This window comes from Nerophis ophidion, linkage group LG17, assembly GCF_033978795.1.
Source record: "Nerophis ophidion isolate RoL-2023_Sa linkage group LG17, RoL_Noph_v1.0, whole genome shotgun sequence".
NCBI lineage: Eukaryota > Metazoa > Chordata > Actinopteri > Syngnathiformes > Syngnathidae > Nerophis > Nerophis ophidion.
In genome coordinates, this window is record NC_084627.1 from 11496271 (window position 1) to 11510805 (window position 14535).

General features: G+C 45.0%; 1 protein-coding gene across 1 annotated transcript in view; it reads left to right on the forward strand.

Moving 5' to 3' along the window:
* Positions 1 to 14535, forward strand: part of LOC133536078 (multidrug resistance-associated protein 1-like) — a 73268-nt gene that overhangs the window by 47731 nt on the left and 11002 nt on the right. The window contains exons 20-27 of the mRNA XM_061876275.1: positions 2056 to 2161; positions 5485 to 5692; positions 9006 to 9316; positions 9386 to 9585; positions 9708 to 9834; positions 12072 to 12173; positions 13176 to 13322; positions 13392 to 13550. Of these exons, the coding sequence (XP_061732259.1) occupies positions 2056 to 2161; positions 5485 to 5692; positions 9006 to 9316; positions 9386 to 9585; positions 9708 to 9834; positions 12072 to 12173; positions 13176 to 13322; positions 13392 to 13550 (1360 nt within the window). The remainder of the gene's footprint in view (positions 1 to 2055; positions 2162 to 5484; positions 5693 to 9005; positions 9317 to 9385; positions 9586 to 9707; positions 9835 to 12071; positions 12174 to 13175; positions 13323 to 13391; positions 13551 to 14535) is intronic.

Consider the following 14535-nt stretch of genomic DNA (forward strand, 5'->3'; position numbering starts at 1 on the left):
GCTCTGATGAAAGATTGTACGCCTCCTCTTTTATTTGGACTTTCCCTGATTACATGGCAACAGCTGTTTCTAAGAGAGGGGGGGTCCTTAACAGCCATTTATTTTTGTTTGACTAATTAAATAAAAAAATGTTTAGGCCATCTAAATGCTTACTAGGTGCACATATGTGTTATACATCAGCAAACAAAATGAGGTTTTGTAACCTGTAAGCTCGGTTGGTGGAGCGGCCGTGCCAGCAACTTGAGGGTTCCGGGTTCGATCCCCGCTTCCGCCATCTTAGTCGCTGTCGTTGTGTCCCTGGGCAAGACACTTTACCCACCTGCTCTCAGTGCCACCCACACTGGTTTAAATGTAACTTAGATATTGGGTTTCACTATGTAAAGCGCTTTGAGTCACTAGAGAAAAGCGCTATATAAATATAATTCACTTCACTTCACTTTTTAAGGTGTTGTTGTTATTGTTATACCAAACAATACATTGCAAAAATCATTTTCAATCAAGAATCGTGTTGAATTGAGTATCGATTATGAATCAAATCCTTACCCCAAGAATTGGAATCGAATGGCGATGTGCCCAAAGATTGTATGTATATCAAACTTTAAAATATACTAAATTTCATGTATTACATAATTTTTTTTTCTGTCAAAATGGAAACAATGAAAACATCTTGTAAGAAAGATGAAGTATCCACATTAAATGATGTGTCGGGCCGGATCTGGCCTTGAGTTTGACACGTGTGCTCTAAATCATGCAAACCAGCAGATAATCTGTTTCCTACACACAATCTCATCAAAATGACAACAACTCATTCATTTAGTCATGCAAACAGCCCACATTCCACTCACGTGGGGCAAAAAGTCAAGCTGAACAGGATACTTCGTGACATCTGAAGTCCATGAGCTGAGAAAAAAATGTCCATAGTTGTCATGTTCTAACACTGATGACATCTATTAAACAAGACAAGAAGCAAAGAATCAAACAGAGACAGAATTCAATTTAGCTCAGTGAGGAGAAACGTGTACATCAGTATCAATCAATCAATGTTTACTTATATAGCCCTAAATCACTAGTGTCTCAAAGGGCTGCACATGCCACCACGACATCCTCGGTAGGCCCACATAAGGGCAAGGAAAACTCACACCCAGTGGGACGTCGGTGACAATGATGACTATGAGAACCTTGGAGAGGAGGAAAGCAATGGATGTCGAGCGGGTCTAACATGATACTGGGAAAGTTCAATCCACAATGGATCCAACACAGTCGCGAGAGTCCAGTCCAAAGCGGATCCAACACAGCAGCGAGAGTCCCGTTCACAGCGGAGCCAGCAGGAAACCATCCCAAGCGGAGGCGGATCAGCAGCGCAGAGATGTCCCCAGCCGATACACAGGCGAGCAGTACATGGCCACCGGATCGGACCGGACCCCCTCCACAAGGGAGAGTGGGACATAGAAGAAAAAGAAAAGAAACGGCTGATCAACTGGTCTAAAAAGGTGTACAGTGTCATCACGCTCTGCCAAAAGATTGCACGCTGCCTCCTTTTATTTGGACCTTTCCTGACCACATGGCAACAGCTGCTTCCTAAGGGATGGGGTCGTAAACAGCCATCGCCTTTGGTTACAGAACAGTTAAAAAGTAAAGGTCGGTTCAAAAAAAAGGTCGTAAAAGAGTTCAAAAAGAGGTTCGTAAAAGAGTTCAAAACGAGGTTCGTAAAAGACTTCAAAAAGAGGTCGTAAAACAGTTCAAAAAGAGGGTCGTAAAAGAGTTTAAAAAAGCGGTACCTGGAGGGGAGTCTGGTCCTGCTTCCTCTTCGCTATTGTAGTTCTTGGGTCAGACAATATCTTTCTGTTGATTACAATACATGAAAATAACAAACACCTTAATGTTGCTTCCCCCCCTACACAGTGGAGTTTTACAAGCCTTGTTAGGTTCAAAGGCAGCTTTTGGTCTTCTCGCCGGGAACTCATTTCACCACAAAGTTTTTGTGACAACTTAGATAAAATTATTCGAACATGAGCAAACAATCATGTAATTGTACATGTACCTTACTTTTTTCAGCTGTGACATGGGTGGTGCCAGTGTTCAGGTGGTGGGGACGCTCCAAGACTTGCCGTCTGACGACTCTGGGAAACTCACTCAGGCTGACACAGCTAAAGTTGGGAGGGTGAGTTCTTTTTTTAATTTAATTTCGTAGCCTCGCAAACCCCTACATTACCTGGATGAGGCAGCACGATCTAAAAACTAAATATCAGGGCTATGGATTTTCATAGTCCAATCTGATTCGCAATTATTTGCCCACAGTCGACGGTCAAAATTGGGTTTTTGTGTGCCAGAATTAATGCTTGGAAGAGCATAACGGCTAATGGCTACAAATAGAGATCAAATTTTTCCATCGTACAAATGCTTGTAACAAATGCACCCAAGTTCTCCGGGTGTTGCTGCCACTACACAAATTAAGGAGTCACGGGTGGGACCTGATATTCAGCTGGGAACGACTAAACCGATAAATAAACACAAAGCATGTATAATTTTTTAGCCACAACACGATCAGGCTTATGTTTAATATTAGAGATGTCCGATAAGGGCTTTTTTGCCGATATCCGATATTGTCTAACTCTGAAATACTGATTCCGATATCAACCGAATGTATTGTATATTGTAACGTTCCGGAAGAGTTACTGCTGCAAGGGGTCCTGGGTATTTGTTCTGTTGTGTTACGGTGCGGATGTTCTCCCGAAATGTGTTTGTCATTCTTGTTTGGTGTGGGTTCACAGTGTGGCGCCTATTTGTAAGAGTGTTAAAGTTGTTTATACGACCACCCTCAGTGTGACCTGTAGGGCTGTTGACCAAGTATGCCTTGCATTCACTTGTGTGTGAATAGCCGTAGATATTATATGATTGGGCCGGCACACAACGGCTGTGCCTTTTAAGGTTTGTGGTGTTCTGTACTTCTCACTACGTCCGTGTACCACTACGTACAGCGGCGTTTTAAAAAGTCGTAAATTTGACTTTTTGAAACCGATACCGATAATTTCCGATATTACATTTTAAAGCATTTATCGGCCGAAAATATCGGCATTCTGATATTATCGAACATCTCTATTTAATATGCCACAAATTAATCTCGCATAACAAACATCTCCACCTCCCGTCCATACAACCCGCCAATACAACTCAAACCCCTGCACAACACACTCAATCCCAAAGTTAATACAGCACATATATTTCCCCAAAGTCCCCAAAATTACGTACGTGACATGCACGTGCGGGCAAGAAATCAAACGTTTGGTAGCCGCAGCGTACTCACGGTACCGCGCATCCAACTCAAAGTCCTCCTGGTAAGAGTCTCTGTCCATCCCAGTTCTTCTCAGGCCAATGGTAAGTCCACAGAAACGGTCAAAAATGAGGATTCATTCCATGAAGTGGCTCCGTAGCAAAACGCTTTGGCTGACAAGTGCTCCAGGTGGTGTGTGACGTCAATTCCTGCTTGCGCCCGGTCACATTTTACATCCCCACATTCTATTAAGTTACATTTTTCATATTAGCATTAATATTAAATACACCTGTAACAGTTCATAATATTAGATAAATGGATGACATATTAAGTATATATACTTATTTTCCCAGCTGAGCATAGGTTAATTGTGACTGGCAATATTTATTATATATATTTATATACACACCTATATAGATGGACCCCTATGGCCATTAAAGGCTAAAACTTTCTGATTACCAGAGGTGGGTAGAGTAGCCAGAAATTGTACTCAAGTAAGAGTACTGTTACTTTAGAGATGTATTACTCAAGTAAAAGTAAGGAGTAGTCACCCAAATATTTACTTAAATGTATGTTGTGAAAAAAACTACTCGAGTACTGAGTAACTGATGAGTAACCTGTTCGTTTAATGATGACGGTAAGTAATGCACAAAAACATGAAAATAGCAATGAACAAACTCAGAGCCATGAATATCTCTTAAGCAACTAAAACAATAATATATATTAAGTAATATATATTTGGTTTTACACTGTGTTGAAAAAAAAAAACTGAAAATGAATTTTACTTTTGCAACCTCATTATACTATTGGCTAAGTTTTATATTCATAAATGTAAGTTTCTCAATACCCGACCTGTTTTTTGTGCCTTTGAAAAAGATTTAGAACTCTACATTAAAACACTCTCTACCTCTAACAACCAAAAAGCTGTGAAAACAATGATGTTGTGTTCCAAATTTAAGTTATTTACCGAGATTGAGTGAGCCAACGGCTTTGCACTTTATTTTATATATATATATATTTTTTGCTTTCTATTTTAGTTACTTTGAATTTACAACCCCCTGGCGCTGTTTTGTACGGTTTTTATACTGTTTTGTACTGTTTTTGTACTTACTTTGATTATTATTTTAAACTGTTTTTAAATGTTGAAATTTATAAATAAAGGTTTATAAAAAAATAAATAAAAAAGTGCAGTTAATCATATGACCGTCTGGCTCGGTTTGATTGGTGAAACGGAGTCTAACTTCACCAGTGACTGCATTTGATTGGTGAAACGGAGTCTAACTTCACCAGTGACTGCATTTGATTGGTGAAACGCAGGCATGTGATAAATACTACTTTGAAGGTCTGTCTGACGGACCAAAACAAACAAAGCGTGCATTAACAGATCGATAAAAATCAGTAGCGAGTAGCGAGCTGAATGTAGATAAATGGAGTGGAGTAAAAGTAGCGTTTCTTCTCTAGAAATATACTCAAGTAAAAGTATGTTGCATTAAAACTACTCTTAGAAGTACAATTTATCCCAAAAGTTACTCAAGTAAATGTAACGGAGTAAATGTAGCGTGTTACTACCCACCTTTGCCGATTACCAAATAAACACAGCAGAGATTGGAGGGTTTAGCGAGGACCTCAGATGCCAGGATTGTCTTGCGCTCTACTGGACTGCCGAGACGACGACTAAACCTGACTATTCTAAAACGGCGGTTCTTAACATTTTTTACCTCCCGGCCCAACTTGTCCAACTGTCCATACTTGTTTTCTGCCCCCGACTTGTCTACATGCAAGAGGACCCCCCCTATGGACTGGACTCTCACATTTGTAACTGTATCCACTCAGCGTCCATTGTACTGGTCACCTATTAGGTGTAGTTTTTCCTTGCCTGGATGTGGGATCCGATTCAAGGATGTCGTTGTGGTTTGCGAAGCCCTTTGAGGCATTTGTGATTAAGGGCTACATAAATAAACTTTGATTGATTGATTGATTGAAGTGCTTGCGACCCAAGAATGAGCCAATTAAGGAACATTGATCAATCTAGAGAACGTTAACGTCATGACAAGGTTTTCATGGATGTTTTCTGGCAAGTCCAGCGGAGAAAAATTGAGAGCACAAACCTGAAATATGGAGTGGAACGAAAAACCACTAAGAGACGCAGAAAGTGAACACAGAACGATCAATGCTCCCGACTGTACCGTGACTCCTCTGCCTTCTGTTGTCAGGTAAAGCTGCAAGTATACCAGGAATACTTCAGAACCGTCGGCCTGACCTTCATCATGACCATCCTCTTCCTGTGCGCCTTCCACCAGTCCGCCTCGTTAGCGTACAGCTACTGGCTCAGCCTGTGGGCCGACGACCTTCCCATAAACGGCACCCAGGCCGACCACGTGCTCAGACTGAGCGTGTTCGGAGCCCTCGGCCTGACTCAAGGTTTCTTGAATTTCTCTAAAAGCAGTTTGGTCACAGCATTGGAAAGAAAGTCTTAATTTGATGATCATATAGGACAGGGGTAGGGAACCTATGGCTCTAGAGCCAGATGTGGCTCTTTTGATGACTGCATCTGGCTCTCAAGATAAATCTTAGCTGACATTGCTTAACACGATAAGTAATGAATAATTCATCCAACGCCCTTGACGCGAATCCCTTAGGGGTGATGGACAACTGGGCAGTGCCTGAAGAGCTGCAGCCCGCCACCGTAGCCCCCCACTCCCTCCCCTCTGTTGCAAGTCTGGAGATGTATGTTGTGATACGTATATATGCTTTGCTCTGGAGTTTTTTTTTTTCAGCCCTAAACACTGTTTGTTTGTCTAATCAAATCAATCAGTCAATCAACAAAGTTGTGTTGTACTTGGGCAATAACAATACTTACCTACCTACATAATTACGCTGGTAATCACAGTGTCAAAATATCCGCTTTCTACCGCACCTGTTCAAGAAGTCTCATTCATGATAAGAAGTATTTGTCAGATATTGGTTAGCTTCAGAATAACAATGTTATTAAAAAGAATAGGAGACCTACAATACTCTAAAAATGTTGGTCTTACTAAAAAAATGCAGGCATTTAGTTCATTGTTAAAAACTATTATATGGCTCTCACGGAAATACATTTTAAAATATGTGGCTTTCGTGGCTCTCTCAGCCAAAAAGGTTCCCGACCCCTGATATAGGAGAAGTACGGTGGTGCCTCAACTTAAGAGTGATTTGCGATAACAACTAGTTGTTATGTTTTAAGTTACAAGCATCCCCACCATTAGTTAGCATGGCAAATGTCACAATGAACTCTGAAAGATTCGCTAATTAGCTTATAGCCAGATATGGACCTCACTTTGTTTTCCTAAGACACAAGAAAGTAAGTGTAAAGTACAGTGCTGAGAAGAAAAAGTGATTTTAATGATTAAAAAAAAAGGAATCATCAAAAAACAACTAACTTGATGAAGCAATGCTAGCGTAGCGCCACTAATCTGCTCCATACTGAAGCAGAAAGATTCCAACGCCAGCCAAGAATGTTAAGATTTTACCTTAAGTGAGGATATTTATCCATGAAAACATGGAGAAGAAGCTGATGGTGTGTTGGACGGAGAAACAACTGAAAGGAGGTAACCGTAGAAGTCCACTCTCCGAAGTAAATCCATCATCCATCCATCATCTTCCGCTTATCCAAGGTCGGGTCGCGGGGGCAACAGCCTAAGCAGGGAAACCCAGACTTCCCTCTCCCCAGCCACTTCGTCCAGCTCCTCCCGGGGGATCCCGAGGCGTTCCCAGGCCAGCCGGGAGACATAGTCTTCCCAACGTGTCCTTGGTCTTCCCCGTGGCCTCCTACCGGTTGGACATGCCCTAAACACCTCCCTAGGGAGGCGTTCGGGTGGCATCCTGACCAGATGCCCGAACCACCTCATCTGGCTCCTCTCGATGTGGAGGAGCAGCGGCTTTACGTTGAGTTCCTCCCGGATGGCAGAGCTTCTCACCCTATCTCTAAGGGAGAGACCCACCACACGGCGGAGGAAAATGATTTGGGCCGCTTGTACCCGTGATCTTATCCTTTCGGTCATGACCCAAAGCTCATGACCATAGGTGAGGATGGGAACGTAGATCGACCGGTAAATTGAGAGCTTTGCCTTCCGGCTCAGCTCCTTCTTCACCACAAGGGATCGATACAGCGTCCGCATTACTGAAGACACAGCACCGATCCACCTGTCGATCTCACGATCCACTCTTCCCTCAGTCGTGAACAAGACTCCGAGGTACTTGAACTCCTCCACTTGGGGCAGAGTCTCCCCCCCAACTCGGAGATGGCACTCCACCCTTTCCCGGGCGAGATCCATGGACTCGGACTCGGAGGTGCTGATTCCCATCCCAGTCGCTTCACACTCGGGTGCAAGCCGATCCAGTGAGAGCTGAAGATCCCGGTCAGATGAAGCCATCAGGACCACATGATCTGCAAAAAGCAGAGACCTAATCCTGCGGTTACCAAAGTAACCGCAGGAACATTTACCGAAGTAAATGTTCTACATTATTGTTACTTCATGAAACTATCCATCCATCCATCTTCTTCCGCTTATCCGAGGTAGGGTCGCAGCGGCAGCAGCCTAAGCAGGGAAGCCCAGACTTTCCTCTCCCCAGCTCCCTACCTCATCCAGCTTCTCCCGGGGATCTCGAGGCGTTCCCAGGCCAGCCGGGAGACATAGTCTTTCCAACGTGTCCTGGGTCTTCCCCGTGGCCTCCTACTGGTCGGACGTGCCCTAAACACCTCCTTAGGGAGGCGTTTGGGTGGCATCCTGACCACATGCCTGAACCACCTCCTCTGGCTCCTCTCCATGTGGAGGAGCAGCGGCTTTACTTTGATCTCCCCCCAGATAGCAGAGCTTCTTAGACTATGACTCGGCGGAGGAAACTTACTTCGGCCGCTTGTACCCGTGATCTTGTCCTTTCAGTCATAACCCAAAGCTCATGACCATAGGTGAGGATAGAGACCTAGATCGTGGTGATCAGTAGAAAGCTCTTTGTACTCGTGATCTTGTCCTTTTGGTCATAACCCAAAGCTCATGACCATAGGTGAGGATGGGAACGTAGATCGACCGGTAAATTGAGAGCTTTGCCTTCCGGCTCAGCTCCTTATTCACCACAACGAATCGGTACAGCGTCCGCATTACTGAGGATGCCGCACCGATCCGCCTGTCGATTTCACGATCCACTCTTCCCTCAGTCGTGAACAAGACTCCTAGGTACTTGAACTCCTCCACTTGAGGCAGAGTCTCCCCCCCCCAACTCGGAGATGGCACTCCACCCTTTCCCGGGCGAGATCCATGGACTCGGACTCGGAGGTGCTGATTCCCATCCCAGTCGCTTCACACTCTGCTGCTAGCCGATCCAGTGAGAGCTGAAGATCCTGGCCAGATGAAGCCATCAGGACCACGTCATCTGCAAAAAGCAGAGACCTAATCCTGCAGCCACCAAACCGGATCACCTCAACGCCTTGACTGCGCCTAGAAATTCTGTCCATAAAAGTTATGAACAGAATCTTTGGGGCGGGGACAAGGAACCAATTCCTTTCAGTGGGCGGCGTTGATTTGAGATAAAAGTGTTTTGAGTGGAGAACCAATTAAGCTCGTAGGTGGAGGTACTGCTGTGGTGTGAAAGTAAAAAGTACGTAAGCAATGTTGTGAGCAAAATGTTGTGAAGAGCAGACAAAACCTGCCGAACAAAGATCCATAACTTCTTCATCTCGGACGTGATTATCCCTCAGGTCTGGCCATGTTTGGGACGACCCTGGCCATCGCCCTGGGTGGGATCGTGGCGTCACGCCACCTTCACGCCGACCTGCTCCACAACGTTCTGCGCTCGCCAATGTCTTTTTTCGAGGTGACGCCCAGCGGGAACCTCCTCAACCGCTTCTCCAAGGAGATCGACGCCATCGACTGCATGATCCCCGAAGGCCTCAAGATGATGCTGGGCTACTTGTTCAAGCTGCTGGAAGTCTGCATCATCGTCTTGGCGGCCACACCTTTCAGCGGGCTGGTGCTGCTCCCGCTCACCCTCCTCTACATCTTCATACAGGTGACCTGCTCGCTCCTCGCCGCCACCGCCGTTAGGTAAACCGGGTTTTGTGATCGTCCCGCTTTGCAGAGCTTCTACGTGGCGGCGTCGTGTCAGCTTCGGCGACTGGAGGCGGTCAGTCGCTCGCCCATTTACAGCCACTTCAACGAGACTGTCCAGGGCGTCTGTGTGATTCGAGCGTTCGGCGAACAGCAACGCTTTGTGCAGCTGGCCGACCATCGCATCGATAAGAACCAAGAGGCCTATTTTCCCAGATTTGTGGCCACCAGGTGCGTCGGAACTAAATAAACGACAATTTGTGTTCATGTTGCAAAAACTAATGATCCAGTTTGGACTTAGTGGGAATTTCTCTTTGAATGGATTTGATGAAAGAAACATGGATGTGTGTCAGATGGTTGGCGGTGAACCTGGAGTTCCTGGGGAATCTTCTGGTTCTGGCCGCTGCCGTCTTTTCGGTGCAAAATCGACATGTGCTCAGTCCAGGCGTGGTGGGTTTGGCCGTGTCACATTCTCTCCAGGTATGAAACACACATCGACTAACGTGGCCAAAACACCCCACTGTCAGGTTCAAACACTGATGATATCGATTAAACAAGACAAAGAAGCAAGGACTTCTTTGTCTGCTTCTTTGGGCTTCACGGTGGGAGAGGGGTTAGTGCGTCTGCCTCACAATACGAAGGTCCCGCAGTCCTGGGTTCAAATCCAGGCTCGGGATCTTTCTGTGTGGAGTTTGCATGTTCTCCCCGTGAGTGCGTGGGTTCCCTCCGGGTACTCCGGCTTCCTCCCACCTCCAAAGACATGCACCTGGGGATAGGTTGATTGGCAACACTAAATTGGCCCTAGTGTGTGAATGTGAAGTGAAGTGAAGTGAATTATATTTATATAGCGCTTCTTCTCTAGTGACTCAAAGCGCTTTACATAGTGAAAACCCAATATCTAAGTTACATTTAAACCAGTGTGGGTGGCACTGGGAGCAGGTGGGTAAAGTGTCTTGCCCAAGGACACAACGGCAGTGACTAGGATGGCGGAAGCAGGGATCGAACCTGCAACCCTCAAGTTGCTGGCACGGCCACTCTACCAACCGAGCTATGCTATTCCAATGTGAGTGTGAATGTTGTCTGTCTATCTGTGTTGGCCCTGCGATGAGGTGGCGACTTGTCCAGGGTCTACTCCGCCTTCCGCCTGATTGTAGCTGAGATAGGCGCCAGCACCCCCGCGACCCCGAAAGGGAATAAGCGGTAGAAAATGGATGAAGAAGCAAGGAATGCCGATTGTATTGTACCATATGTCCCGGCAAGAAATCTGCGTTCAAAGGACTCCGGCTTATTAGTGATTCCTAGAGCCCAAAAAAAGTCTGCGGGCTATAGAACGTTTTCATTTCGGGCTCCAGTACTCTGGAATGCCCTCCCGGTAACAGTTCGAGATGCTACCTCAGTAGAAGCATTTAAGTCTCACCTTAAAACTCATCTGTATACTCTAGCCTTTAAATAGACTCCCTTTTTAGACCAGTTGATCTGCCGTTTCTTTTCTTTTTCTCCTATGTCCCACTCTCCCTTGTGGAGGGGGTCCGGTCCGATCCGGTGGCCATGTACTGCTTGCCTGTGTATCGGCTGGGGACATCTCTGCGCTGCTGATCCGCCTCCACTTGGGATGGTTTCCTGCTGGCTCCGCTGTGAACGGGACTCTCGCTGCTGTGTTGGATCCATTATGGATTGAACTTTCACAGTATCATGTTAGACCCGCTCGACATCCATCGCTTTCCTCCTCTCCAAGGTTCTCATAGTCATCATTGTCACCGACGTCCCACTGGGTGTGAGTTTTCCTTGCCCTTATGTGGGCCTACCGAGGATGTCGTAGTGGTTTGTGTTGTGGTTTGTGCAGCCCTTTGAGACACTAGTGATTTAGGGCTATATAAGTAAACATTGATTGATTGATTGATAGTGATTCCCAAAGCCCAAAACAAGTCTGCGGGCTATAGAGCGTTTTCCGTTCGGGCTCCAGTACTCTGGAATGCCCTCCCGGTAACAGTTCGAGATGCCACCTCAGTAGAAGCATTTAAGTCTCACCTTAAAACTCATCTGTATACTCTAGCCTTTAAATAGACTCCCTTTTTAGACCAGTTGATCTGCCGTTTCTTTTCTTTTTCCCCTATGTCCCACTCTCCCTTGTGGAGGGGGTCCGGTCCGATCCGGTGGCCATGTACTGCTTGCCTGTGTATCGGCTGGGGACATCGCTGCGCTGCTGATCCACCTCCGCTTGGGATGGTTTCCTGCTGGCTCCGCTGTGAACGGGACTCTCGCTGCTGTGTTGGATCCGCTTTGGACTGGACTCTCGCGACTGTGTTGGATCCATTATGGATTGAACTTTCACAGTATCATGTTAGACCCGCTCGACATCCATCGCTTTCCTCCTCTCCAAGGTTCTCATAGTCATCATTGTCACCGACGTCCCACTGGGTGTGAGTTTTCCTTGCCCTTATGTGGGCCTACCGAGGATTTCGTAGTGGTTCCTGTTGTGGTTTGTGCAGCCCTTTGAGACACTAGTGATTTAGGGCTATATAAGTAAACATTGATTGATCGATTGAATTAGACGGAGACAGAATTCCATTTAGATGGATGGATGGACCCAAAACTAGTGCAAAGTGTCCAAACAACAAAAGAATAAGTGATTATTGCGTTTTAACAGAAGTAGAGATAGAACCATGTGACAGTAACCAGATGATGAAGTATATTAATGACAACATGTGCACATGCAGGTGACAGGGATTCTGAGCTGGATTGTTCGATCCTGGACCGACGTGGAGAACAACATCGTGTCAGTGGAGAGAGTGAAGGAATACGCCAACACGCCCAAAGAGGTGCCGGTGCATGATCGTTTAAAACAGGGGTGCCCATTACGTCGATCGCGATCGACTGGTCGATCTCGGAGGGTGTGTCAGTCGATCTCAAGCCAGGCATTAAACAATAGACATAAAAATGAGCAATCATCAATCATACCAAGACTTCACTTTCGTCAGTTGTTTGACATTCTCGGCACCTGAGGATCTTGTGAGATGACGCTGGCTCATATTTAAGAAAAAAATTACTAACAGGGCGGACGCAGAGAAACACATTTTATTTCTAGAGACTCAATACCTACCGTCAAAACTCTAAAGACCGACTGCACGGTTCCTGTCTTCACCATAAAATACCTGTTTCATCCTGCCTGTGCTAACAAAATAAGAGTCTCAGAAAGCTAGCAAGTTACGGAGTTTGATGCCAATGTATTTCTCACCCGCCCACAGCGACCGCTTTCTCACTTGCTTGCCCACCCGCACACTCACTGACGTCACTCACCTGCTGCCAGACATTAAAGGGCCACACACATATGCTACTCTCATAACAAAGTGTTTAAAAACCAGTATGCAAGTTGGACAAATGAGATGCCAAATCCAACCACTTTCATGTGGTATTGGACAGAAAGGAGGACTTTTTTTTTTTTCCTCCATTTGAAAATGCGGACGTTATCAGCACCACTGTCTGATTCCAATCAATGCAAGTAATCAGAATCAGGTAATACACCAACTTATATTCTTGTCTTCATGAAAGAAAGGAATCTATGTGTGTTAAACATGCTTGTATTATCATTAAACACCATTAACTTGTTAACAAAAATGTCTCTTTCATAAATAAATAAATATAAATTATAAATAGGAATGAGGTAGATCTCCTCGACTTGGTCAATTGAAAAGTAGCTCGCCTGCAGAAAAAGTGTGAGCGCCCCTGGTTTAAAACATCAATTAGTTTCCCTCAGCCCGAGTTGTGTGTGAGGATTCGAGTCACCACCGTGCTGCTTTTCTGATCCACGTTCAAACCCTCAGGCACCTTGGATAAAGAAGAACAATTATCTCCAAGCAGACTGGCCGAACCAAGGAACCATCCAGTTTGAGGACTACGGACTGCAGTATCGTAAAGGTCTTGACTGGGCCTTAAAGGGAATCTCCATCAGCATCCAAGACAAAGAGAAGGTTGCCACCTAGTGGATGAACAACGGTTGGTGATTTCATGTATTCTGAATCGTTTCTTTTGATTGACAGGTGGGGATCGTTGGAAGAACGGGAGCGGGGAAGTCGTCCCTCGCTCTGGGAATTTTTCGTATTCTGGAGGCGACCAGCGGACGTGTTTTCATCGATGAAGTGGATATTTCCCAGATTGGCCTTCATGAGCTCCGCTCCAGGATCACAATCATCCCTCAGGTGAGTGCAAGGATGCACAAGAGGCGAGGCCGTCTTAATGTGCACCGTACAATTCCAAAGAAGGCATTGATTTATTGATTGGTTGATTGATTGATACCTTTATTAGTAGATTGCACAGTACAGTACATATTCCGTACAATTGACCACTAAATGGTAACACCCCAATAAGTTTTTCAACTTGTTTAAGTCGGGGTCCACGTTAATCAATTCATGGTACAAATATATACTATCAACATAATACAGTCATCACACAAGTTAATCATCATAGTATATACATTGAATTATTTACATTATTTACAATCCGGGGGTTGGGATGAGGAGCTTTGGTTGATATCAGAACTTCAGTCATCAACAATTGCATCAACAGAGAAATGTGGACATTGAAACAGTGTAGGTCTTACTTAGTAGGATATGTACAGCCAGCAGAGAACATAGTGAGTTCACATAGCATAAGAACAAGTATATACATTAGAAGTACATTTGAGTTGTTTATAATCCGGGGAGATGGGATGTGAATGGAGGAGGGTATTAGTAAAGTGTTGAAGTTGCCTGGAGGTGTTGTTTTAGAGCGGTTTTGAAGGAATATAGAGATGCACTTACTTTTACACCTGTTGGGAGTGCATTCCACATTGATGTGGCATAGAAAGAGAATGAGTTAAGACCTTTGTTAGATCGGAATCTGGGTTTAACGTGGTTTGTGGAGCTCCCCCTGGTGTTGTGGTCATGGTGGTCATTTACGTTAAGGAAGTAGTTTGACATGTACTTCGGTATCAAGGAGGTGTAGCGGATTTTATAGACCAGGCTCAGTGCAAGTTGTTTTACTCTGTCCTCCACCCTGAGCCAGCCCACTTTGGAGAAAGATAAAGGTAAAAAAAAAGTAGTTTTTGCTTTTGATGAAATATGTCGCACTTTTGACTTAGTTATACATTTTGCATCTAATCGAAGAGAATAATATAAATATTCCATCCATCCATTTTGTACCGCT